The 27,207-nt window shown below is 40.3% G+C and overlaps 1 protein-coding gene across 1 annotated transcript; it reads right to left on the bottom strand.

Moving 5' to 3' along the window:
* Nucleotides 1–1,233: 1,233 nt before the first annotated feature.
* PLCG2 (phospholipase C gamma 2) lies at nt 1,234–26,405 on the bottom strand. The gene is made up of 32 exons (XM_053449383.1): nt 26,154–26,405; nt 20,482–20,625; nt 19,506–19,599; nt 19,210–19,257; nt 17,797–17,881; nt 17,631–17,714; nt 17,367–17,410; nt 17,028–17,100; nt 16,052–16,153; nt 15,780–15,898; nt 15,248–15,333; nt 14,873–14,993; nt 14,398–14,566; nt 14,156–14,251; nt 13,854–13,946; nt 13,439–13,611; nt 12,674–12,874; nt 11,645–11,764; nt 11,356–11,536; nt 10,910–10,984; nt 10,167–10,276; nt 9,945–10,041; nt 9,631–9,697; nt 9,348–9,511; nt 8,277–8,382; nt 6,417–6,626; nt 5,944–6,083; nt 5,596–5,710; nt 4,726–4,890; nt 4,182–4,270; nt 2,223–2,347; nt 1,234–1,487 (listed from the first exon to the last, which is right to left on the bottom strand). The coding sequence occupies exons 1-32, from the start codon at nt 26,350–26,352 to the stop codon at nt 1,445–1,447; spliced, it is 3,738 nt and encodes a 1,245-aa protein (XP_053305358.1). The 5' UTR covers nt 26,353–26,405; the 3' UTR covers nt 1,234–1,444.
* Nucleotides 26,406–27,207: the final 802 nt, after the last annotated feature.

Genomic DNA, 27,207 nt, shown 5'->3' with positions numbered 1-27,207 from the left:
ATTTTATATACTGAGCCAAACATTTCATGCTCATAACGTCTCTCCTTCCTTAGATATTCTGTTTTATCCCCTTTTGCATTGTCTCCTAAGTCTTGTGTTACTGAAATAACACAGATTAATTCGGTGCATAATCACTGCAAACATTTATTGAAGATTTTGGGAGAAATCCTTTACAATCCAAAACAGACTTTTTATTTAAAGTCGCAAAAATCACATCTCCGTGTAGGGAGGAGGACCTTATGAACACAAGATCCGTTACTGCGGAAAAAATGAATATGTACTGAATACACTTAAACATTTGATGAAATAAATTATTCAATTACACGTTAGTCATCTATTTAACTAGAACTGGTAGGTATTGCAATGTTTTGTTACGATGGTATATAGCAGGTAAGTTTAATGCACCCAAAATAAAATAGTGCATACAGAGGTCATTTAAATCTTCAAAATTAACATAGGGAACTCCAGTGTCACCAAAAGCAAGTCTTTATAATATGAAATGACATTTACCAGCCAAATGTCTACACATACATTCTTCTCTGGTCTGTCTTGAACCTGAGCTAATATGTAAGCCCTGAGATGGACTGCGTGCAGCTCATTCAAAGCAAAGTTGAACAACCTGTTATCAGCAGGTGATAAGCCAGTGATCTCCCCTTGGGATCACGGAACAACTGATTTTACTAGTAATCTGAGGCCAAGGGTCCACGAGTCTGTGTGTGTGTGTGGCCCCGCTGGGGTATATCTTCCAAACCTAATTACTGAGTGTACCCCTAACCAGCCCTAGATTTCTAGGGACTCGATGGTGAGCAAGACTCCTGAGTGAACCTGATTCTCGAACATTATGACGACAATGGTTGGCCTTGAAAAGTAAGAATGCAGTAACCTGTTGAGTACTTTGTATGGAATTTATCACCCTGTTGGAGATCATCACATGTGCAAAATGTGGACACGAGCAGGATGGGTAGTCTTTAGATCTGGAGTTGCCCGAAGCGTTAGATACATTGTAGATGTACTTCTGTTATCCCGGATCTCTGTCAACCTTGGACAGGTTTTCTTTATTAATTTTTGAGAACTTTGGCAAGTGTGTAATACAGAAACGGTACACTGGAGAAAGATGAGATGCCTTAAGGGAAATGATGCTATTGGCCGGAACCAAGAGATGGTTCCTGTCACATTCCAAATCCGTCAACTTTGGAAAAGTCTAACAGAAGTAAAATAAAAAAAAATATATCTATGGTGTTTATCTTGAAATAGGTTGCTGTCTTGGTTATTCTTGTACTGTCTGTGTTAGATCTTGAAATGAAAACCTTGGATATGTATAGCAAAAAATTCCAGAATGTACAAAAAAGGTGAATTTCCATTAAAGGCTATGTACATTTCTCAGTCTGTCTATTCTGTATTCAGCTTTATGCTCATACAGCGCTTGAACCATACAACGCGTCCTTTAGGAGTAGAATTTGCTGTTACTGACGCTCTTCTCCTTCAATCTGGAAGGTAAATGAGAAAATATTTATGTGACAATGGAAGCTCTGTAAAGTGAATAGTTTTACTATTTTGCCGTGTCATTCCCAGTAGCATGGGGTAGGATATAGCTCTGCCTATCCAGGTAGGGCAGGAAATCCTAAAACTACCGTAACGTCAGTGTTTTTTCCCTGCCTGCCCCTTCTTGGTAGTTGTTGTCTTTCTCCCGTTTTTTGGGAGAGCTTTTTTCTCAGGCTCTGCATCCTGGTTGGGTCCTTTGGGAGGACCGGTCAGCCACCAGATCCTGGGCTAGGAACCTTGGGATCTTTAGAGCCTTACAGCCCTTAGGGTGGAGGGATTACTTACTGTCTGCTGGAGCCCTGTTTTCACTCTGGTAATGGTTAAGACAAAAGCTCAGCCCTGTATTGTGGCCCTTGGACTCCCTGCCTGGGCCTTGCCGGCTTGCCTACCTGTGCTGGCCTGCCTGTTTCGCCATGCGTCAGGCCTGGGCCTGGCTATCTCTCCGGGGCTTAACCTTGGCTTACTTGCCTAACTCTACAGGCCTCTGACCTGTTTGGAAGCATCTCCTAGACTCTTGGCCAGAGTCGTATCTACGGCAAGAGTTCTGCTGCCGGTTATTTTGTTCCCTCCCTGGTCCATTGTAATATTTCCTTCTCCATGCTACTGGGAATATCATTGCAAACAGAAAAATCATACCTGAGAATTTATTTTCCCATTTATTTTATTTTTTTAAATCCTACCTCTTGTCCTGATCCCGGCTCGCGTTCCGTATGTTCTGGTGGGTGTCGTACAGAAACAGTTCGTTATTCTGGTCGATCTTCCGCCGGAGTTGTTGGGAGGAGGAGTACAGTTCTTCTTGGTTCCCCTTAAATGTGGAGTTTGTGTGTTAAATAATGCTTTATTTATTTATTTATTTTAACACATTTGTAACCCAGTATAAATAATATAATCTTTTGTTAAAACAAGTATTCTTACAGTATTACTTTTATCCATTTATTTCTGAAATTAAACCGCCATTGAAGTGCTATCGCGCGGCACACCGCCTCGACAAACAGTAGATAGTTTCGGTAAGCTACATTCCTTAAAGTAATCGCACGGAACTTACTTTGAACTCAAGGATTCTGGAAAATACTAATTCCTTCTTAAAGAACAAGTTGGAATTTTACCAACCCTGAGATCCTAGATGGGGCTGCAAATTCACTATAGCGGAAGCAGCTTTACGTTCCCATTCTTTTCTAGGGGACTGGCATAGCGATGGTGCTATTTTCTACACAAAATATCTGGATGATATTGTGACTCTGGGAAATATTCTCCGGGCTGGACAGGTCACAGCATAGAACGGATTAGAATGTATATTTTATTACGTGAAAAGTACGGTAATTGGTTCGCAGAATGGCAGGTTCTGTAAAATTACACTTTCAGCCCCTATTTCTATCACAACTTCAAGACTGAGAATTTTTCTTTTTTTTCTTTTTGTGCCCGTACGACCGAGCCTTCAAGACCTTTTTTGTCGAGAAAAAAACACAATGCAGGGCTACAATTTACCCGAATTTTTCTCTTACAACTGCGGAAACGAGGCAAAATTGATTTAGAAAATCAGGAAAATACAGTAAGATTACCGAGTCGGAAACTATACGTTATTCTTTAAAAATTACCCAATTTTCCTAACTGACAATATAATCGGCAGAGTAATTTACACTTTGTTAGTGGCTAAAACAGCTTTCTGCTATTGAGACCCAGAAATTTCTGTTTTACAGCCATCTGCGGGCCTTTATGATTTTATATTCCCCATCTAAGTGGCTGCAGATGTGCTTTTATCAAAGCAGACCTACTATTAAATTATAACACTTTATGGAGGATTTTTCAAGTCACAGAACAGATGGATAGGGCCTCGGCTCGTGTGTTAATTTCAAATTCCGATTACATTGGCAAGCAGTCTGACTCCGTAACGGCCATAAAAATTCACGGTTCGCTGTAGATCCATCAAAATATCGGGAGGCCCGCCTCTCGCTGAATCAAAAAACCTATTTACGATATTGAGAGACGCTGAAGGAGATAGATGGTGCTCCTAAATGGCCGCTCCTCGGAGATAATATGCTGGAGATCTCGGAATTATTTTATCTATGCATAAAAGGACTTAATTTTTCCCTCCAGTGATTAAGAAACATACGATGCATAGGAGATTCGAGAAAACACGGACTTTGATGTACACTGTAAAACAGGACAAGGACGTGGTCACGTCCAATAAAGTCTCCGTTCCAACGCACGTTTATTCTGAATACACTCGCCTGCTTGCCTAGTAACGGATAAAGCCGGCTGAAGACCACTTTATGACCTGGCCAGGTTACTATTTTAAGGGATGCTTAATTAAACCATAAACTACATTTGCATCATGACGTTTGAATGCTTGGTCTTCCATAGGACAAAGACCCACCGCTTTCCTAGGTTGGTTTGCAAACACTCAATTGGAGGCACCAACCATCTGAGAATAAGACTCGCTACAGCCTCCGAGGTGCATTCAACCCACTTAAAGATGGAAATCTTAACGTCTATAACACATACACGAGTTGTATACGTGTATCATATTTGGTGTATGTATATATATATATATATATATATATATATATATATATATATATATATGTATATGTATATAATGGTCTGCAAGCTGGGTCCTTGCCCCATTTACCATCGCTTACCCGGTTTTTCTCTATGTGGCAGTGCACCAGTAGGGAGGAAAGCTCAATGCCTTCGCTGTAACCGTTCTTAAGTGGAACTGACCTGTAACCTGAAAAAGACAAAGTTTAATATTTGCCTTGAATTTCACATTGATTCCATCGACTTGTACTGATTAAGGAGAAGACTGTAGCCTGTATGGCATTAGCTGGTACGAAGCTCAGATACGGTGTATTGACTCGACTGTTGAAACGTTAAGTCCTGAGTAACCCTATAAAGTTTGCATGCCCTCCCTGTGATGAATAAGTTATGTGTGTTTTGGATGTATGTTAGGTAGGTGTGAATTTCTATTATATCACAATAGACACTGATTACTTCTACTTGGGATATATAAAGTGACTTGGCCAAGCAGTGACTTTTCCATGCCCTGCGCATCCTCAGCTGTGCCTATGAATGCCTTATTAGTTTAAGGAGAAATCTTTCTTGACTATCTTTATTGGCTTCAGGACATAAAGCTCAGAATGTGCATTGTAAGAGGTTTTTAGGTTAGAGAATGCCCATAAGTACCCGTTCTTATTCCTTTAATGGGAACTGTATACTGAGCTAAGAAGTTTGGGTCACTGAACATGTCTTCTTCATACACAGCGAAGCGGAGGAACGCCAGGTTTGGCTCATGGATCTCAAACACTGCTTGCTGGATTATAGGCCACACCGGATTCAGCCCATTGTCATCTAAAGTAACAAGGAATAAAAAATGTTGTTATTCACTTTCACGTTATAGATCATGATCTGGCATTATAGCCGTGGACTGTGTTTAAGCAAGTCCTTGAGTTCACATGAAGCAAGACTCTCGATGTTTTACTGCGTGAGAGGTCACTAGCTGTGCGATAAAACCCGTATCAGCGTTCAAGGCTGGAAAAAAAACTGGATTAGGGTTCAAGGCTGCACCTTGCTATGCGGCTTAAACATAAACCGTGACAAATATACATTGCCTGCTGGCACCTGGCTTATATTTAGAAACCTTAAAGGCCGCGGAAGGGAACCTGTGGCACACCAAGGCCTCTGTTGTGGCACGCGGCCAGGTTTGAGTGCCCGGTGTCCTCTCTTTCCAAAATAAAGGGAGTGTAAGATCTGTTCATATAGACCTCTGTTCAGCGCTCGTTCTCGATGTTGCCAGGGTATGGCGTTCAATCCCAGCGCTTAGCATTGAAGCTGCGTGGAACGCCCAATAGATGTCTCTTCTCCCACCGCAGGACTTCAGTAAGGAGGGAGATACTGAGAAAGCGGTGAGACTGGAATTACTCAAGCAAAATACATAGTGTTTGGCGGCTTCTCAGGTAGAACCCATGTGCATCAGGCACTTGTGAAACGGGCTTGGATGCCGATGCTACAACCGTGCCTGCCGGGGACTTTAATGAAAAAATATTTAATGCTTACCAACAACAATTGTTTTGAATTTGCTGTTGTCATATTCTCCACCGCAAATCTCAACTTCTACAAAAGGACACGCGATGCCTCGGCCGGGTTTTGGCAAATGACGAGCAGCTATGACCTGGAACAGGAACAAATGAAAGGATGTCGGTGACTTTGTGTCTCTGAAACACACATTTTGTCAAGATCTATTTAATTTTCAAGCAAAGCTTTATATATTGTATCTGAAATATATATATTTATTAGAATTGGCAGTCCAGTGGATGCAAATTTTAACCGCAATGGACAGCTGAGGGAATATGAAGAGATAAGGTGATTGCTTATGGATTTTACCGTCATATGCATATCTCTTACCTTTATAGTAAGCACTATCTGAGGCTCCCTTCTGGAACCGCTCGGATCGTAAGCATCTTCCCGCATGCACTCTGGTTGAAGGATGTAGCCGCAGCGTCCGTTGTAACCAAACATGCCATTGTTTATCTGCATGAACCGATCTGGAAAATACGTGAATTAATATGTGGGCTGCCATGTTCTTTGAATAAATCGCTGGTAACACAGTCATGTATTTATCCTTTAGCTACAGCATGGGTTGTTCTGTAATATTAAAGCGCAATACCTGGGATGGAGGTTTTGCGGTGGAAATAGGAATTTATGAGCTGGTACTTTTGAGGAACAGATTCTTAATATGAAGAAGCCACTGTATAAACTGTTTAACATTTATCCCAAACACTATACTATTAACGGCTGAAATAGTAAAAAGATCAAAGGCCCTTTAAGAATGATCCCGCGCATGGCACGGACACCAGGTAGAGATATTCGGAGGTTACCTGGGGTCTGATAGTTGAGAGCGACCATTTGCGCCCCGCACAGCCAGAGATGTAAAGGGTCGTAGTTCGAGGAGTCCACTCTTGGGCCTTTTGGGTAAACTCTTGTCAGGGCCTTCCTGTTATACTGAAGCAAATCGTTGGGTTTCTGTCTAGCGATACTTTCTGCCTTGTTCTCCACAAAAGATCGTATGTCCCGGTAATCCGGTTTTTCTGCAGCCAGACAGAAAAAAAAATCAGCACGTTCGAATTAGATCTAAAATCTGTCTGTTCCAAAAGGTTCCGCAACCTTAAGTGAAACCAGCCGGCCACTTTGTACTTTGAGCTTTATGCTGCTCTTAATTATTCCAGCAGAAATGTTAACACAACGTTTCTAAATATTGATGAAAAGTCCCTCTATAATCCACCTATGTTTTTCTTTTTTTCTCTTTAATTATCATAGAAAAACAAAGAAAAAGGTCAAATCAAAATGAATATGCAAGACGAAACATATGGATATGGATGTATAAATTTCAATAGATTATTGATATCGACTTTATTATATACAACACATATAAAACTGGTGCAATGTGACCCCTTTCTATGAGAATGTGAGGTTTGCGTTCATGTATGATACTTTTTCTTCTTTGAGAAGTAATAGTATGTCCAGGAGGTCATAAGTTGTCTCTCTAATTCTCATGATCCAGTTTTCCCAATGAATCCAGTGTTTATAGATAGATTGGTCTTAAACTTGCTTATTATTCCTTCTTCAATTGATAGAACACTTGAGTTTTTATATAACCCCAATGAATGTTGCCTGTTAATATTAAATGGATAATAACTTGCATATTCTCCCTTATTATCTTAGGCCAACATATCATAAGGAAGAGGACCTCTGGCGAGAAACTCATGTTTATTCCAGTAAGTTTTTTGATGAATGGTGTTTTTGTTATTTTTATCTGTCTTTTTTTCTTTCTATCCTGGTGTTTTTGCAGAAACTCTAAATATTTGCAGTTTGACTATACTACAATTCTAAACTAAAATTGATAAACATCACTCTTTGTATATAAGGGTTCATTTTGACTTATTCCGCACGCTCTGACGTTATTAGATGCTGCGAAACGGTTGCTACTTTTTTATTGCAATCCTCCGCCTAGTGGAGCATTGTGGTATTACAGCCCATTGAACAGAAACCTATTTAAGTGAATTGTTCTATACCCCTCTCTATTGTTGGAAAAGAGGTAACTTCATATCTTCAGGGTACTTCTCTCCAATGTCATTTACACCTCCATCTGTCAATGAGGCAGAATCTATGCCTGCAACCTTCATATGCTCTTAAATGAACTTCATAATTATCATGCCCGCGATTACTCATCATTATCTGGTAGTTAAAATAATTGCATAATTAAATCAGTTTAATTGGACTTCTGCTGGTTGCGAGAGCACAGGATATATTTATGTCTAGGAAAGAAACGGCATAATGTTCCTGGGAGCTTATCCCTAACCTTTAAATCAAATAAAGTCATCCACTTTTTGGTCTATAGAGTCTAGTCTGGCTCTAATTTCAAATGTATTCTTAATCCGGTGCATATTAAAGATGCAAAATACAGGGGATGCCATAGCAACCAATAGTGTTCTTCTTGAGTTGACCATTCCATTTCAAACTTTGTACTAGTCACTTTTTCACCGAAGACTTTTTTTTTTAACCCCCCCCCAACCTACCGTTCTTACCTACGTAAATAATACAGGTGGGATCGTAATCATTATGAATGAACCGTTTCAGTGTCTTTATCCTGAGTGAGCAGCTCCCAATCATCAATTAAGTCCATTATAAAAAAGTTACATCTCCCCTCCATACTCTGTCCCCTCGTCCATAAATGTTACCTAAATTGTATTTGGCTTCACTGTTTTTTGGCGTGCAATAAATGACCAAGTCCGACAGTTCCCTGGCAATGGTCTGGTTCTTCTTCCCGCTCGTAGTGCTATTATCCTGTAAATACACGTAAAATGCATTTTTTAACAAGATTATTGATTTCCCAATCAATCATAAAATGAACCCTTTCTATGCCAGAGGGGCAGATCTAACCATACCCAGCTGCCTAGAAAGGGCTGCCATCGTGCGGCCGTGTCCCATGTTGGCAAGCGAGTACATGCTGGAGATTGTGCAACGGGTGGCTGAATGGGGTAGACATTTTTAGTTTTAACCAAGCAAAATTACAAGAAACGGACTAATCAAAATGTGGCATTTTAGATTGTATATGTGCAAACTCAGCTCCCACCAACCAATTTTACCGTTACCGGCGTACATAAAAAAAATAAAAAAAATCACTTTCACATTTAAAAAAAAACCACACAAAACAAAATAGATTTTTATGAATGTGGTGCAGAACATAAATATGTATGCGGGTTGTTAAAGTGAATAGGGAAAGCAATTTAAAATGTATAATATGCCAATTGAGATTAAACATATTCATGTCACCAGCAATCAAGACAAGTGGCTGATGTCAGAGTCGCTTAACTCCAGATGTTTGTCTTACGACTTGATTGAAGTCTAATGCTAGTTATTAAAATAAAACTCGTCTCATTATTCTTAACCCGTTCACCTGCGGTGGGTATGATATACTCAAAGCTGTAGTTACAAGGGGTTTACTAACCCCCCAATAAGCAAGGACGTCATTATTCTAGATACCAAGATTATTAGGTTGGGTGGCCCATTCTTTTTATTTAGGACACGTTTGACCCTATATACCACCCACGGAGCTCGGCAGGCGTCATGGGAATCCACGTAGGAGCTAAGCAATGAATGAAAACAGTGGATCAGTAGCTACTAGCCGTGCAAGAAAGATCTGCCGTATAGTTACCTGCTATATGTGTTTAATAATAAAATTAATCATTTTGTCTTCAGAATCCAGAACACTCCTATCTGCGTAGGACCTTTTATTAGCGTCCCCTTACCTGATCTCTTATTTTTTTTTGTAGCGCGATTTGGTGGATATTCTGATACCATTCAAACAACTCTTCCACCGTGTCTGTTGCAAAATCAACAGGCGGATCCTCCGGGTTTTTGGGATCCAGTGAGAAAACAAATTGTTTGTTGTACTTCCCTTGCGTTATCTTCTCTGCGGAGACATGGTTCATGGGTGAGATACAAAATAAACCAGAAAGCAAACGTGAGAGAGAGAGGGGATAAACCAACTTTTAAAAGTCACGTTTATTTAGTTTTTACGTTTTTACTTACTGATGTCGTATGTTTCTAGATCCAGGATCCCCCGGCACAGAGACCCTAAAGGACTGTCCTCGATAATCTATACAAAGGAAAAACAGAGAGGGATTTTGGTTCGGGTCATTTAGTAACGTCTGGGGGTCTCAAGGTAACAGGACCCAGTTGCTATAATATACGCAACGTCGTTTACTCCCGAGTCAAGACCATTCATCTCTTAATCAAGACTGTCGGCCTCTGTGTGAGGGGGCTGCATACCAAAAATTGGGACAGTCGGTAGATCTATCGGGTTTCAGTCATTTCTGTTATTTTTAGGTTTTCTTTGCACTTACCTGATTAGCAAATATCTCTGAATTGTTGGCCGATATGTCTTCCACGTAATTTGAAGGAAAGAATTGTTGAATCTTATCTCTGTAGTCCCCCTTCCACCTGAAAGTCAAATTCTTGTTACTTTTAAGTTACAGTTTAAACGTAAAAAAAAAAAAAGACATTTGTATCTATTTCTAGAGGAAAAAATATATATTTTTCGCACTGGATGCAGGATCTGTTCTTACCATCCCTCGGAGACCTTTGTGACGTTGTGGATCAGGGCACCGGTGCAGAATGTCAGCTCATCCGGTCTTTTGGCTGAATAATTGTACAGGGCTCTCACGGTGCCCTGCGGCTGGATGATACAAAAAAGATATAGATAGATATAACGATGAAACCGTAAAATAATCAGACCCTGATAACGGTCCCTGGACAATCTAATTAAGTTGAGATCAAAAATCCATGCGCAGAAGAGGTCGCCCAAATGGAAAAGATGACGAGGTACAAGACAGAGTCTACATTTCAATTCTATTGCAGATACAAACAAATAAACAAAGAATTGTTTGTTTTATTAAAAGTGCCTCTTGTTTTATTTAGAAAGGTAAACTTTTATTCATAGTTCATGAACTTGTGGTTAATACGCCGTCATTATTAGACATGGGGGCATAGGATCTTCCTTTTCATATAGCCTTTCCCCAGTCCTTAGTTATGCTACATATCACATGTGTTTAACAATACATATTAAATACTCATCACGTTAAAAGCCATCCTCGATATACCATAACGAAAGGTGGGTTTATTTACAGAGGTATGTTATGGTTTGCCTTTATCCCTTTTAGTTCTTTGCTCAGTAGCAAAGCGTTTGGGCCATTTGCCAACTCAGTGATAATAATAATAATAAGTTACTTATTAGGGGACATTGCTCTAACCATGGCTGTATTAAGCAATTTTATATCACTATAAAAGAAAAACCAAGATGAATTCATACCATGGCTGGGGATATTTCCTCTGGGTCGACATACAGTTTACTCTTCACATCATAAATGGCACTGAAGTCTTTTTCCTGAAAAACAATAAGTGGGGTTAGGATTTATGACCCCCCCCCATATATGTAAGCATTGGAAAAGGTATGCCAAAGAATAACTTTTTATATGTGTGGCGACCATCAAAGAGCCCTCGATGTCCTGGAATTACATATATGCCCATTGGAGTAAGAGTGTGTGATTCCTAAACCACTATTGTTTGCCCATGAAAGGCTTAATTATCTCTTTTAAAAATCCTTAAAACTAGGAGCAGCCAGCAGAGACATCACAATGGTTTCTATGCAAGGGTTCCACATCTAGAACTTTACCCCAGAATTGCTGTTAATAGCCATGGCCCATTGCCTGACCAACTCCAAATATCACACCCCATGAAAAACAGAATATCACCTACTTTGCTATATCTTTTCAGCAGTTCCTCTGTGACCGGATAACGCAGCTTCATCTTCCGGTACAATGGGTGTTTCTCATAGTAGTTTACAAGTTCCACCAGGCTTTCAAAGTACGCCGATGTCCCGAGTACAAACAGGCGCCCTTCCTTTTGGATCAGGCAGTGTTTTATTTTTCCCTCCGCCCTGGGTGAAAACCCCAGACATGGAAATTAACGTCTTCCAGCGACTCGATGGAGAGCCATGCGTTAAATATCTCGCCAACTAAGCAGGCTGGTCTCTTGTGTACCCTACCTGAAAGTCAAGGCGTAGGAGTTGGGTTCTTCTTTCTTGCGTATTAAAAAGGCTCCATCCCGAGGAATGCTCAGTAACATATCTCCAGCCTCCCCACGGCTCAGGTTATTGTAATACCATCTGAAAAAAGACAGTGCCAACAGTTATTTATTTTATTTTTTTCATTTCAAATTGCTACATTGTGACAATTTAAATGTAATTAAATGTTGCAGAAGCCAAGCTTTATGTGAAATGTCCTAGGATTTAAAGCTGGGTCCGTCCTGCGTGTAAAAGGTTTCAGGTACTAATTCTCTCTGCAGCTCTATACCGGTTTACTGTATGCTCCGGATGTCTGGGACATCCCTGTAAGCTCTAGAGACAGCGTGCTATGGAGACTTTGTTGACTAGGGGCATAGTCTTCCATAGTCTAAGTAGGCTGCGGGGGGTATCAGAGATGCCCCTTGTAACCAGCCTGTTAAGTAGCATTGCCGGGGGGGGGTCCTGATCATTCAAAAGGGACCTTGCCGTACCTTCCACAAGACTGTACCTACCACTACCACAGGCTGGGTCCTCTTCTCCTGCTGTACCAGCGTGTCTTATGTGTGCTAATCACAAAAAATAGGGGAGCACACAACCCAAAAGGCGTTATATTTTGTATAGTGCCCCACTGATTCAGCTCCATGCCTTGCAACATAGCCATGAACAATTAGGACTTGCCAAACCTGGAGTACTTTGGTGGCCTTAGCTATATATATATATATAATATATGGACATATAGTGATGGAATCCCCAATATTTATGTATTTTTAGTTTTTAGAATGGTATTTGCTGGGTATGCGCTGTCATTCTTGAATTTTGTTCCCATGTTAATTTTGCATTCACTGTAATAGTTCTAAAAATAATATAGCACTATTTATAATAAAATATACCTATGTCAGCAAATCCCTTAATTTCTTTACATGTTAACCCAACAAATGAAGATCTGCCACCCTTGACAAAAGGCACGATTGGATGTACACGTGTAAATCGGATAATGTTTTTAGCGAATACCCTTTGGATTCGTGCGGACTGGGATTTGGAACCGCATCGGTTAACCGCAGTTCAAACTCCGCACAGCGCAGCGAGAATTCTCTGTAGTGTTGAATCAGATCATAGATGCTATCGAACGTCAGGTTGTCGGTGAGGTAATACTTCACTTTATCCCCGTCTGTGAAGGAACGGATGTGGCAGTGCTGAACCCGGCCCTTCCTCCTGCAAAGGCAAACACAACATTCAAGCAGGGAACCGGCTGGCTTGGACTAAAACATAAAAGGTTCCAAGATCTAAAGCTATTTATTGTAACATGCTCTTCCCGGCTTTTACATTGACTTTCTTGGATATCTATTTTAATCTATAGGTTTCTTTTCAGTTCTTTTAAAAGTGCACACGGTTGTTTTTATTCTATGGAAGTGTCCAGAACACGGTTTCGTCAGAAAATAACCTTTCGTCTTTGTAAATAGGTTTCATGGTGTCATTATGGCTGTATATATGTATTTACGGAACCTCAAGTCTTTAAAGCCACTTTTAAGAATTGTCAACTCCAACTGGGACTGAATCTTGTATTTCAACCTAATAAGAACCCTGAAGCTTTCGGTAGACCTAACTTGGGTTCCGGCTCCTTGGGACGCAGCCTAAGCTAAGTCCGGAGCGTAGGACAGTTGCAGCAGGAGAGATCCCTAGTGTGTGCTTTCATTAGGAAAAGCTTCACTGTAACCATAGAACCTATATATTTCTTCCTAATCGTGTAAAATGTTAGTATTCCGTAATAAACTGTACCAAAAGGAAAGGGTGTAGTCATCACGGTAGCGTTCGCTTTCTCTCACTAAGAAGGTCCCGTCCTTCCCCCCCATTTCGGCGCAGTATTCTTGGAGCAGCCGCTCAGCCGTGTAGCGTCCTTCCCACATCTTCCCGTGGAACCATTTCTCTTGCAAATGTAGATCTGATGTTTTCTAATTATACGGAAAAAAAAGAATAAAAATGATTAACTCGATGCATTTTACAAGTGCTTCTTACGTACTTACAAAAAGTGTTTCTTTAGTAACTGATCCTCTTTCGTAGTCCCCTCTAATCAGTGCATGTCCGGTGATCTGAAAGGCCTTCAGCTCGGTTATTTCTAGTTCGTTTTTGTTTACCGTGTAAATGATTTAGTGGCAGCGAACACAAGAAATGATGTTTCTTTGCTTTAGAATACCTTGGGCGTCGATGTGTCGTCGGTATTCTGTTCTATCTCATCTCCGTAAGCAAGTTTGTCGCCGTCTATCGCGCAGTACCGGGAAGACCATTTCTACGATACAAGAGATAGCAGCTTAGTTCCTCGTATTTAAAGACGTTGCTGATACATGTCAGAGGTCCCTTCTTCGGTTGTGACCGGATGGCTCCCACCTCCTCCACATTTTGACCTTGCCGTTGCCCTCTTTTGAACGTGGGTTCTTGGATGTGGTTATGCTTTTGAAGAATGCCTGATGGTTTAGTAAATAAAACCGTTCCAATTACCTGGTCAATCGGGTCCCACATGAACAGCTCGCCTTGTAACTTGGTTTCCTCCTTATGGTCGTCGCTGTTGTTAGTGGAATCCCCCAGTTTCTTATGCTGAGCGAAAGAAAACAAGTAAATGAATCAACATGCCGGGTCAAAACCAGGACTCCTGCTTAGATTAAATGTATTTTACCGCCATCTCTACCTGCCCAGAACATGGATCCAGTGCCAGCATGCGGACTCATGTTTCCTCTATTTACCTTGATGATTATTTTCTCTTTCAGCTGTGTGGGCGAAGGCAGGTGATCGGCGGACGCCTCGACTGGCCGCGTTAAGAGAAGATCTCCTAGAACCTCTTTGAAGACCTTGGCCATATACCGTTGCTGTTCAACTGAGCAGTGTTCCTCGATGGAGAGAATGACCGGGTATCTGGAAGCAGGTAAGGTTGGAATAGCTGGTTTATGTTTTGTGTTTTTCATTTAAGTTATGTACTTTTAATACCAGTTTTTATAACTTTTTATAATTAATACTTTAACTGTTGTAAGGACTTTTTGTGGTGGGGAAGCAGGTTAAGGTAAAAACATGTATAAAGTGTGTTGTTTTTCTTCCTTTTCTTATAACTTTCTAGTTATAAGCCGTTTAATGGAGCAATTTATAACTTATTATAACACTCTAAATATAAGAGGCATTTAACAGAGCAATTAAGGTCTTCTCGTTTCAGATCCAATTGCTTACTCGGATGTAACAAAGGCATGGTCTCTAATAGCTTGTACAACATCATCAAATTTAATCTTAGTGGTCCTCGTCCACCCGTGATAAATGATTGGTTTTCCATCAGGACCGTCCCAGCAGTCCACTGGAAAGAGAAGAGGGAGATGAAGGTCGTGTTATCAACATGCATCCACTACCGTCGCACTGAAGCTGTATATTACAAAGTACAGGTATTGTACAAAATGTATCAAAGGTCAGACATGGCCTCCATTACCGGTTTACTTTATGTGATGTTTATTGCAATATACACACCAGAAAGTATGCTTTTACGGCTCATTGCTAATGGGAATTTGACGATGTACATTTTCCACAACCAAAAAAGTTACCGCAAATCCTTACGTTCAATGCACCGACAGCCCATGCGCAGGCATCGCGCGTAGGCTTCAGTGGAGGACTCGCTTCGCAACTGGTCTCCTGTTAAATATCTAAACGTGGAGGAAAAGAGGATTTAGCCAAGAATTGCAATATTAAAAAAACATGGTGCCATTGTGAACATCTTTTTGAAGGTATGTGTGACTGTTTAAGACTTTACACTTCCTACCTATGATACCTTGATGAAAACCTGATCAGCTAACGTGTTGCGTGAATGTACCCCTATATTTCTTAGTTAAATCTCTGGTCTCATCTGCTGGACGCCCTCAGTTGGCCCCCAATTAATGGATAACACCGTACAGTAGAAAATGGATATAGCCATATTGGTCCAAGCACAGATGTATTTGAAAGCCATGCTTTTAATCAGTAGCTGTTATTTAAGCTAATGTGTTGACACCTTTTCTACGTCGACCCAATAAAACGCATCAGCTAAAGACGCCATATAAAATATGGGCACCGATGCCGCCGCGAGGTCTTATGTCACAGCCGCCATACTCACGTATTATGTGAGGAAGCGACCCAGTAATGCGACAGCGGGTTGTTCATATTCTGCACGCAGATTTCGTCATACTTCTCATCCCAAATACTGTTTTCTTTAGAAAATAAATAAGTCAGGAACTGAAAGAAGCAAAGGACACCATTTAGATGGGGCTTCAGACTAGTAATCCCTTCGCAGGTCGCAGGGATACTCGCTGATGGCTGTGAGGGGTATTTCGAGTATTAAAAGGTATCGGCTTTCTTATTAGAGACGAAAAGAGAATGTTTGCTTACCTCGTCCACATAAAGGAAAGGCTCTGCTGTTTCCCTCATTGTGTCATCTATAAATTTTGTCATTCGTTCTCGAATTTTATTGAGATCCTGAGCTGTGGATTCCTTAGAAGAAATGTAAACTTCCTTAGAAGAAATGTTTCCCACAAAGCAGATTTATGTGCCGTACCCCGAAAGCTCTCCTCCAATCGACTGAAGTATGCAGAGTATATGCTGATAATACATATAGACTAAATGGGCGTTAGATGACCCCTGATGGCTTTTCTCTAGATTTAAGCACCTAAATCATTAAATCAACTGATCAAAGGTTGAATCGCTATTATCAACAAACAATGGAATAATCCCAATGGATTTTAAATAGGGAAAGATGTTTTTAAAATAAAAAGCATGGGGCATGTCAAGTCTCATACATCTTGGAGTAATTGTACTCTTTGAATGTCCTAAAATGCCTAATCAAAACCGGCGATGTGTAAAGTCAAGACAAGTAAAGCCAACAAGCACGTCCCTATTGAGAAACCGGTTTAAAAACGGCACGGGACAAATGTCGTCCAAGCGCAAAGTTGGTGTCATCGCCATAGCAACCAACGGAATGGGGCATTTTTTTCTCAACGAATATCCCTTTCTGTCTCAGAGCTGTGTGAACGCTAAACGTCGCGTGCGACCGATGCATATGACGGCAGAGTCTCCAAACCTTCGATAAACAGCAAATGCAAATGCAGAAACAAAGGCCTTCTCTTTCTGCTTGTAGAAAAACATCCTGTTGTGTAAATATCCTATTTTCCTATGCAAAATACGCCTATAATAATAATAATCACAAGGTCTCATAATTTAGCTTTCCTTCCTTGGATGAAAAATAGCGATTCCAAATATCAGACGGTGCCGACCTACCATTAGCACCCATCCTTTATCTAAATTAGAATGGATTTCATGGCGGATTTCCCATTAATACGGCTTCGAAGCAATACTGTGAGTATCTCACCTGTTGCTCGTGAAGCAGAAACCTTTGGAAATCGTGCAAATGCACAGCCGAGGCATCTGGGCGGTCGATGTTTCTATAAAAGACCATGCAAGCTGTTAGTGAAGAGTTTTGGGGTGACGTAGCACAACCCGGAAATCACTGGATTTCTATGGCTCCAGACTATACGCTGATATTAAACCTCCAGACGGTGCTGGCCGGCTGGATCATTTACAGTGACGGAGTAGCCAAGGTTGCACCCAGAAGAAGAAACCAGGTCTGGTTCCTGTTGGCTACGGTTGACTTTGGGCCAAAAAAGATTCTTCCCACCAGGATTATAGTGTAGGAAATTAGAACTCTTACCCCAAAATAAACACGGAGGAATCTTTCTGGAATTCATCCAAGATCTGGAAGAAAACATCACATTCAGCGCAGCTCGTAAAGATAAAATAACACATTAAGACATTTTTCGTATCAAAACCAGACCCTCGGAAAACAAGACAACGCAGAGCTGGCTCCACACGGCAGTTATATAGATTTATATTCCACAAAATGGGAGAAATAAGAGTATCTGTACAACTACAAGCTCCGCATCAAGCCAAATCCAGCAGCAAAATGGGAACTTACAGACTTCTGCTGTTCAAACATCAGTTTCTTGTAGAACTGGTGAAAATGTTCGAAGCTGAGTTCATCCTTTGGAACTCCGATCTCCTGCGATGAAAATAGAACTTAAAGCGAACAACAAGAACAAGCTGATACTTTTTACTGTAGAAAAGAAAAAAAAAAGATTTACCACCAGCTTGTCTTTCAGGGATTTCAGGCTACCGACTTTGAAATTGACCTGTGGAAGTATTGTCTTCAGCTCCCGGATACTAATACTGAAAATTCATAACAAATTCCAATTAGAATCTCCGCTTCCATATTTTTAAAAAGAAAAAGGAAAAAAAAAAACACAAAGAAAGCAGTGCTTTTCTTTAACAAGGAAATGTTAGCAGGGCATCAGCTGCTAAAAATAAATTGTTCTTGTATAAATGGTACCAACGTTTATTTCGCAAATTGTTCTCCTATTGCATAATGTGGAACACAAATTAAAGATAAAAAGGGTTGTTAGTGGGCTCAAACAATAGAAGGAAGGAGGGCCGGCACAATACTCACGTAAGGCTGGGAATGACACATTGAGTTGTATTTTTGAAGATTAGGTTTCATACAATCTTCTAAATATTAATTGGTTTAATTGTTTGGTTTCCATGTTTGGTTTCCATGGAGACTGCTTTTCATAATATTGATTGTCCAAAGAGTCCCAGGGCCATTTGGATATTTGAATATAGATATCCAGAGGTAAATATACATTATACAAATATTAAAGCTGAGCCCTGGACCCCTAAAGAACAAGTGCAGGTGATTTTCCTTTGTCCAGTTTCCCCCCATACCATGTGCATCAAAGCAAGGGTTAACAATAGGCGCAGTTACTATAAAAACATAACTATGCCCACTCGTCACCCGAAATATGTGGCTTAGCTGCCATCGACTCATTGGGCACATTGTGCCGATGCAAAACTGTTCTTGCAATTGGCATGCAATGTTGGAAGCTAAGGGAGTTTATAGACTTATGTGTTGGGCATTGGCTAGAGTCATAATCCAAAGGTCACCAGTGTGACTGAGCATAAATGTAACGCTAAACCGGGGTTAAACCAAAGGAAAAGTGACTTGAGCACATTTCAGAAATCCATGCGACCCCCACCAAAGAGTGGGCATACGTAATAAAATAACACACTTACAATACACAATTGGTGTGATAAAAATCAACTGGTAGCTTAGCTCATTTCCATAGAAAAATGTGACAATAAAAATGAAGTTAGACTTTTATGAGAAACTGGGTTTAATTCCTGACACAAAGGGAGGGCATATCCTGTATTTCCTTAAAATGCTCGCCGGTATAAAATAACTGCTACGTCTGCATGCAACCGCGCGCGCACACCAGCATTCCCGCACACACCAGCATTCCCGCACACACCAGCATTCCCGCACACACCAGCATTCCCGCACACACCAGCATTCCCGCGCACACACACACACACACTCCCATTATGTACATGTCCTCTCGATCATTTTATGATCCTAAGGAGTGGAAGTCTAATAAAAGCCAGTCATTTAATTAAGATTGGTTTTACCTCTGCAAAAATGCACAACAGTAACAAACACTTACCTATTTCTTCTTGTCTGATCCACGGAATAAATCTGCTTTCTCAACCAACTGTCATAAAAAAACACAATTAACTCCTTGTAAGTTTTCCACAATATGTTATATTTCGTTATAAAGGAAGCTTAAAATGAATTACATTAAGAACATTTCCAGTGATATAGGGTACTTCTATTACATAGATGCCTAGAGCCGTTTTTATTATTGTTAAACTCCCTAAAGCGTTACATTCTATAGATATAAAGAGGGGGGTATACTAGAAGGGATCAAGAACACGTGTCTGAGAAAATCGACATAATTACCTTTCTATTATTGCTGGGGTAGGGGCACAAGCAACTTCGTCAAGTAAGATACTCAAACCACAACTCCATTTGTGAGCATCTTCGGGCGAATCGGCTGCAAAAATATTCCAGTTAAGCATAAAAATCATAAATGATTTTGATCACTTGAATTGGGTTGCTAGTTTCTTCTCAGCGTGGCAGCAGTTGGCGTGTTTTGATAACTAAACGTGCTTTAAGGAGATGGTCTGCTGACCACTCGAGGTCCCCAGGGCATTTCTAGGTGGTCCTTGGGATATAAGGAAAGTGGGCAAGAAATTCGGGGGGAGAAGGGGACAGAAGTAGATTTAGTTTTTAAGGGATTTCAGACAAAAAAATCTACCTAAAAAACTTGTAAAAACTATTTAGGGGATTTGAGTTATTTGGGCAGAGATTCTGTCTGAACTTTACTTAAAATTCAGTCCCAGATACCCATTCTATACCAAACATTTCATGTGTTTAACTGCGGGCTATGCAATTCTTTTTGAACCCTTATAGTAATGTTTTTAGAATAACGAAAGAAGATTTATTTTTGTTTTATTATTTCTATACAATATGACACTAAAAAGCATTTCAAAGAACAAGCTAAAAGGTTTTTGTTCCATTACTAATTAAATACAAATTGTATTATTTTTTCTCTTTGGAGACAGATGTTTATGCGTAAAGTTCCGCAAATCTGCCTTTTTTTTCAGGTAAATCATGCTGATCTGAGCAATGTGTAATTTTATGAAACCATGGAGATTTTAAACCGTATTTCACAGATAATCTGTATTTTAATGGCTTAAATTACACCATTAAACCTTTCATCTGTCACCAAATAGCATATGCTTGATAATTCGAGCCGTTTCCCTGTAACATGGGATTCTGCACTGAAATAATAATGGTTTTAGAATACATTTACTTTGTCGGACCTTTCTACGTGACTGTTTATTGGGATACAGGTCTTCCGGACGTGGCCTACCTTCTAAGCTCAAGGTGTTAAGGACAAACTGGCTCCCATAGAAAATGGTAAAGCAACACTCCTCTTTCAAACGAGTGGACTTCACGCGTTCAAAGTCCTTTGAGTTCTTCCCAGCCCGGATTTCCTTAATTTCTGAAAGGTCCACTGCAAGGAAATAAAAAAAAAAAAAACAAAACAAAAAAAAAAAAATACTAAGAAAAGAAACGGAGTTCAGATCATAATCTAGGAAACTATAATTATACATTAACTATGAATGCCGTTGGGTTCCTGTAACACTTTGCCATGTTTTTCTTTTTCTAAATCTTCACTATTTTTTAGAAAAGACAAATATAAAAAATAAACCCTGATAGGCAGCATTGGCTCCATGAATCTCACAGCATGAGCAATACTTTAATTTTAGCCGGCCTCGTTAGTGGGTGAGACTGAATCAAGCCCTTTCTGTGCCTTGTGACAACTATTGTATTATATTTCTGTTATATGTATCTAGTAGCTATTATATCTATTATATTTCTGTTATATGTATCTAGTAGCTATTATATTATATCTATTATATTTCTGTTATATGTATCTAGTGGCTATTATATTATATCTATTATATTTCTGTTATATGTATCTAGTGGCTATTATATTATATCTATTACCTATATTTCTGTTATATGTATCTAGTAGCTATTATATTATATCTATTATATTTCTGTTATATGTATCTAGTGGCTATTATATTATATCTATTATATTTCTATTATATGTATCTAGTAGCTGTTATATATTTTATATCTTTTATGTGTATCTATTTAGTATTATATTATATCTATTATATATAATATGTATCTTAACTATTATATCTATCATATGTATCTATTATATGTAAGTGGTGTTGAGAAGTGTAAAGCATTCTATAGATTTCCTGCTGTTTTTATGTACACATTGTAACTTGTAGAACACTGTGATACATTCATGCCCAGCAAACATTCTGAGATATTAGAAAAGATGTGCCCCCCCCCCTAAAGAACAGCAGTGGGCTGGGCAATCATTTCGTATTTCAAAGAAGAAACAGTCACGTTATGGTTGAGTATTGTCCTCAGACTCCATGTCCATGGGTATGGTAGTAAATCTAAACCTCCAGGAGCCTCCAGTTCAGGGTCTGGGTTTTGGATAAGTCATCATTTCATGTCAGTGGCAGCAGAAGAATAGTTTACTTTGAATCTGTTTTCTAGTTCTCTTTTGACAGTTATTGGCAGCTGGGTTTTGATGCCTGATCCACGCCAAGACACAAAATGTAAACACAAGATCTCTTTCCATGATTATTGGTCCAGTAGAACTTTAATTTTTCCTCCCCAGTCAAGTAGCTTCCAGGCTGCTCCGGCGGTTAGCGGACAGACCTACGCAACAAGTTAGTTAATAGTTCTGGGCCTGCTTGTGCTGGTACATGATAAGGCTTTTATGAGAAAGGCGGAGGAAGTGGTTTTAAACCACATACAATGGACAAAGCTCTTCCTCTTCCTGATAGAACAGACGACGATCAGGGACAAAATGATCGCAATAAACACCAATGGCCGGCTTAGCGTCTGCCTGTAACGCGCAGCCGAGGAAAGCTTACCAAAAATATAAACAAACGTTCCGTTGCTTATAAACCTATTATTGTGGCTTTTAGGACTGTCGAAAGTAGAACATTGTTAGAAACGCCTACAACATTCTGAGCTTCGAGATAATAAAAAAGGGGCATCAGGGGAGGAAATAGGGACACAGGGGTTCCAAGGGTTCCAAAAGATCCTAAATAGCAAAGGGTTCTAATAGCCTTCCTAAATGTCTGTACCATGGAACATCCAGGTGATTAAATACAGGTTAACACATTGATGGGTCCATTCTCTCGATACATGGCCTTACGGGGGTCCCCCAAGTAACGGTTGATCACGGGAGAACATATGACCGCCGCGACAAAAAAAAGTGAAATATAACATTATTCTTCTCTCGATTAATCAGCGTAATTTTTCTACCTTTAAATACAGATTATGCATATGCTGCAACAGCAGAATAAACAATCTGACAATGGAGCAGGCTAGAAAAATAAAATGTAAATTACAAGAATCAAATTTAATGAAACCGCTAAAAAGGAAATAAAATCAGGGGTGTGAAGCAATCTCGTTCCTTTTTTCCTTTTTTGTTTTTTTTTATCTACATCACAAAAGGAAAGTGACGGGCGCATTAAACAGAACTGCCTGGGGTACAGGGTGGGGGGGACCGTTGCCGAGTATTTTAGGGTGCGATCGCCTTTTCAAGTCGCAAACGCTGACGGTGTTTCTAAATAGCTATAAAGTAAAATTGGATTTTTCAGCAAGTGTAACAGATTGTTATTCTCCTTTTTGTCTTTATTGTTCATATATTCTGACAATAGAATACAAAGGATTTGTCAGGACTTCTAAAGAGAACATTAAAAAAAAATCCTTTGTATTCAAAGAGGTATCTTTGGGCAGGCTGTAGTAAAGGGATTAATACGCCGTTTTTGGGGGGGGTTAACCGCTCGTAAATGGAAATGCATCATTTCCATTATATTTGATAAGTTTAACTCTTAAATGGCCCAAGTGAACACCCAAGAAACCAGCGAAGGCACATCAGTCTCTCAATGACCTCTAAGAACTATGGAAGGGGGCAGCCAACAGGTTACTCTCCATATGACAACTCCCAACAGGCTCAGTCGGTATCAAAAACTTAAAAGCGTGCCTATAGCAAGCTGCCCACCCCCTAAGGTAGTAGGGTAGCTGAGGGTACTAAGGGCATCTATACTGTGGTTTATTGGAGGCATTTGTCTGGTGCCATCAGCCAGAAGCTTTAATATAAACTCTCTGCACCTTCTTTCCATCTTTTTCCTGTGTGCGATGCGGTAAAGCATTGAAGTAAAGCCAACGGCACCTGTAGATACTGCGTTTCAATGCGTTTTATTAGGAGGATTGGAATGTGTAGAAAGGCAAGTGTTGCGTCCGTAGGCAACATCATTATAAATCACGCAGGGAAGCCTTTTCCACCGCGGACTCTGGACGTTAATGCTGAATCGGAAATGGGTTTCTAGTCGGTTTTTACTTTTGAAAGCAAGAAAAGGTAAGTGAACGATGTAATCAACATTACAAAGATCCCCCCCAAAAAAATAGCGTAGCAACCTCGCAGGTTAGCTTTGGTTTCTCATAAAGAATGAACGCTCTGTTGGAGAATTGATGTTTGATACATGTGTATTCGGAACTCCTACCGCCAGTCTGTCCTCCTGTGACATTGAACATCTTAAAGGATTAGTACGTTTCAGAAAAGAGGTATTGGCGATATCCAAAGTTTATTATAGATTAATTTATTAGGAAATAATGTAATTTCTGTTATATAGAAAGCCATTTGTTTTAATAAGGCAATGAAATGTGTAGTACTTTTAGTAGATCGTTGCCAATATACCTGATTCCCAGAAGCTTTCAAGGTCTCAGAGGTCCCCTCAGATAATGACATCTGGATAAGGGACCTTTTGAAGTCTTAAAAGCTTCTGTGCCTTCTGTGAATGCCGGTTCAGAGACGTACTCTCTCATTTTCTAATTACATTTGGCCATGTGCATTTCATTGATGGTTCTTCTTCATGGATCTCGGGGAACATTAGGTTTAAAAGCCCATCAGAGAGTAATGAGAGGTTTTGTAGCTTCTAATAGCTGGTTCCATGAGGAGCAGCTTTAGTAATAAAAATATGAAATGAAGGTATTTTGTTATTAATTGTGTTTGTTTTAGGTCTATGTAGGTGACATAACAGTCTCTGTGCCCAGGGCAGGAGAGTCAGAACCTGGTTCCTCTTAAGGACAACATGGTCAGGAGTGTAACTGAAGGACACGTGTGTTGGATGATCTGGTACCTTTTTGTTTTAGAAAATTACCCCTGAACTGTATCAAAGACTAAATATGACAGTAAGTCTTCTTCCTTCTGCCTTTCATATATTTTGTTCCAAGCCTTTAGTCATCAACTTAACCCTAGACATTTCTGATGGTTGGGTTAGTGTGAACACGTTTGTCGCTTCTATGATCTCACTGTGACGTTACGTGGACTGCCTAAGCAAACTCCAAAAGGTCACTTCGGTCTCTTCAGACATAAGGAGTGTCTCTACACCTTTAAGAGAGAGTTCATTGTGAAAGCAGGCTACCGGTTTTCATCCTTATGAATGTAGACAACTAGATCTTGTTGGCTTGAAGTCAAAGGTCATTGGATTTAAGTAACTTGTCTCGGCTCAGCCATCATCTAGTCAATAAATGAAAATGTTTAGCTCCCTTCATCTCAGATAGGGAAAAGCAATTTAAAGAGCTGACCTCTTGTATCGCAGTGAAATTGTATTCTTGCTGAGAATTGGAGCTCGTGGCAGAGTGATTTGTGGTCAGCTTCAAGGGTAAGCTTGATATTGGATTAAACGAAACTCGTCATTGTGTCTGAAACTGCTCAGGATGCGACCTCCTCTTCTACATTTAATTAGTAACCCCGCAAGCAGCTGCTTTCTCCAAGCGACTCCTTAAACATCAGTCTAATTTCCACTGAATAATGATTTGGCAGACTCGATGATACAGGTACATATGCTCATCAAATGAGATCAGGCTTTGCAACGTAGGCTTGATGGAAGCAAACATCCCTAGTGTCCCTTTTAAGAAAGGACAGTCCCTCTTTTCTCGGAGGTCAGAATGTTTGCTGGGTATGAGGGTATCGCTGGGTTCTACAGCCCTAAAAGCCCCGATAATGTGTGTATAAGCAGCAGAAAATGTGTGTTGACTTACAGTAAGTAGCTGTCAAAAAGTCACAAAAAGCCCTGCTTCCCTAGCTATACCTCTAACCTCAAACCACATGACTTAAAGCAGAAGTGACACACTTTGAAATGTCGGGAAGGTAGCTTAGTTTACACTTCCAATAGACTTATTGATCGTCAGCAAGAACAATTCGCAAAGAATACGCAGCCCCCAATCCAACAGAAAAAATCTTTCGTTCTTCCAGTCACCCCTCAACCCCAACGCCTGGCTACAAAAAGGCCCATCGCCTCCAAAATCTTTCTCCGCACATTCAAGTTTCCTTGACTGCCAGCCCCGTCCTATATTTTATGTGTGATATTCTGCCATCTTCCTGCGCGCCCTCTGCGCCCCATCCGTAGCGTGCATCTCTCTGCTCTATACCGTCTAAATGCCTTCTCTCTCTCGCTGCTCCGTGTCTACGGATCTCCCCTCCACCGAACATTCGCTCCAAACTCTCCCCAACTTCAAAAGCCAGCGAAACGAGCTCCTTTTTATCAAAGCAACACGGTACAGAACTTCCAGGACTCCCCCTGATTGAATCCGCACGTTAACACCACGACTATTAGACTGTAAGCTCTGTGCGCCAGGGACCTCCTTGCCTCATGCTGTTATAGAACGGCACGGCTGTAATCCCCCTTCTACTAAATACACCTGTCACCGCTAACTACAGTTATAAATACACAATTAAAGGTTTTGTTTCCTCTTTTCATTGTAAAGTTTCAAATAATGAAGTACGGTACAGAAATGGTACACAGGATGCTGCAGTTTACCTCCGCCAGACAAACCACTTTTTCCTTTTTTTGTATTTAAATTGTGATAATTCTATTATTCACCCTCTCTGCATGCATCATCTCGGCTCTTCTGAGCCTGGAGGGTACTTACGGAATCCTTCAATCTTGTCTGCTGTCTTACTCCAAGCCACCTGATACGTTTCCATTATCACTTGGACGGTCCTCCGCTCGGGCTGAGACTTCTTGTAGTTGAATAGCGTCATCACGGTTCCCAGTTCGAGAGCCCTCTTGATCTGACTCTTCTCATACTCTGGCAGAGCCTTGATATCTGAACCCCTCCTCCGTGCCATTTTAATGAAATTTGGCTCCTCAAAGTTGAATCTTTTTTTTTGTTGTTTTTTTACAAAAACTGTGGAGGAAGAAAAATAGGCATTTTAAAAAAAACAGAAAATAATCTGCTGCTGTGAAATGCATGTGTTCTTGTTCACAAAAGCTAAGTTTTTATAGATCAATATAATATTTGACAAATTTTTTGTCTCTTTGAGAAACCTAAACATTCTGCAGTTTTTTTTTTCATCCATGCATTAAACAGAGATTTGTTTGCGTTGGTTTGGAAGACCAAAGAAAGACTCATTTTAAGCGTTTTTTGGGGTTTGCGTTAAATGTAACAGTTGATAATGGATCTGTTTCTATAATTCTGTGGGCAAAAAATCTAGATTTTGATTTTTTTTTTTTTGTTTTAGAAAGCATGTTATGCATTTATTGTAGCCAATAGGGTGTCATTTTCTAACCCGTTTACTGCCCCTTTTACTGTAAGATTAGCCATAGGCGGTAATTGCTCTTGCCACAGTTGGTTTCATTTGGTGTCACCTGAAAACCAGTCTTGCCCCAGCCACTCTTCTGGAAACAAAACGCTTGCTTTAGACGTCCGCTTGTAGGAGGACCTGCTCTTCCTGCTAGATACCTGACTAACTTGTTGGTCAACTTTCTGGTCATGAACCGAGATCTCCAAACCCTCTCTAGAGAACACCAAGATGAGTCTACTGGAGGCACTCAAATGGCCAAGCCGCCATCTTTCTTCTGGTGCTACTTTCCAATTCACACTTTCTCTTCGTAGAGAAAACAAACGTCCTGGTTGTACCTTCTGCTTTTTTTTTTCTCTTAGTCTCCTCCGCACCCACCCTGCACCCACCCTGCACCTCCAC

Source organism: Spea bombifrons, chromosome 10 (assembly GCF_027358695.1).
Source record: "Spea bombifrons isolate aSpeBom1 chromosome 10, aSpeBom1.2.pri, whole genome shotgun sequence".
Taxonomy (NCBI): domain Eukaryota; kingdom Metazoa; phylum Chordata; class Amphibia; order Anura; family Pelobatidae; genus Spea; species Spea bombifrons.
The sequence above is the reverse complement of the archived record's forward strand: the minus strand, read 5'-3'. Positions and strand labels throughout refer to the sequence as shown.

Excerpts from the sequence above, each read along its gene's own strand:
- PLCG2 (XM_053449383.1), bottom strand. The coding sequence starts at position 26,352 with ATGGCACGGAGGAGGGGTTCAGATATCAAGGCTCTGCCAGAGTATGAG. Across the intron at positions 19,258-19,505 it reads ACCCCAGCAATAATAGAAAG|TTGGTTGAGAAAGCAGATTT; the intron begins GTAATTATGTCG and ends TTTTTATGACAG. Across the intron at positions 10,277-10,909 it reads AGGAAATATCCCCAGCCATG|CCGCAGGGCACCGTGAGAGC; the intron begins GTATGAATTCAT and ends TGTATCATCCAG.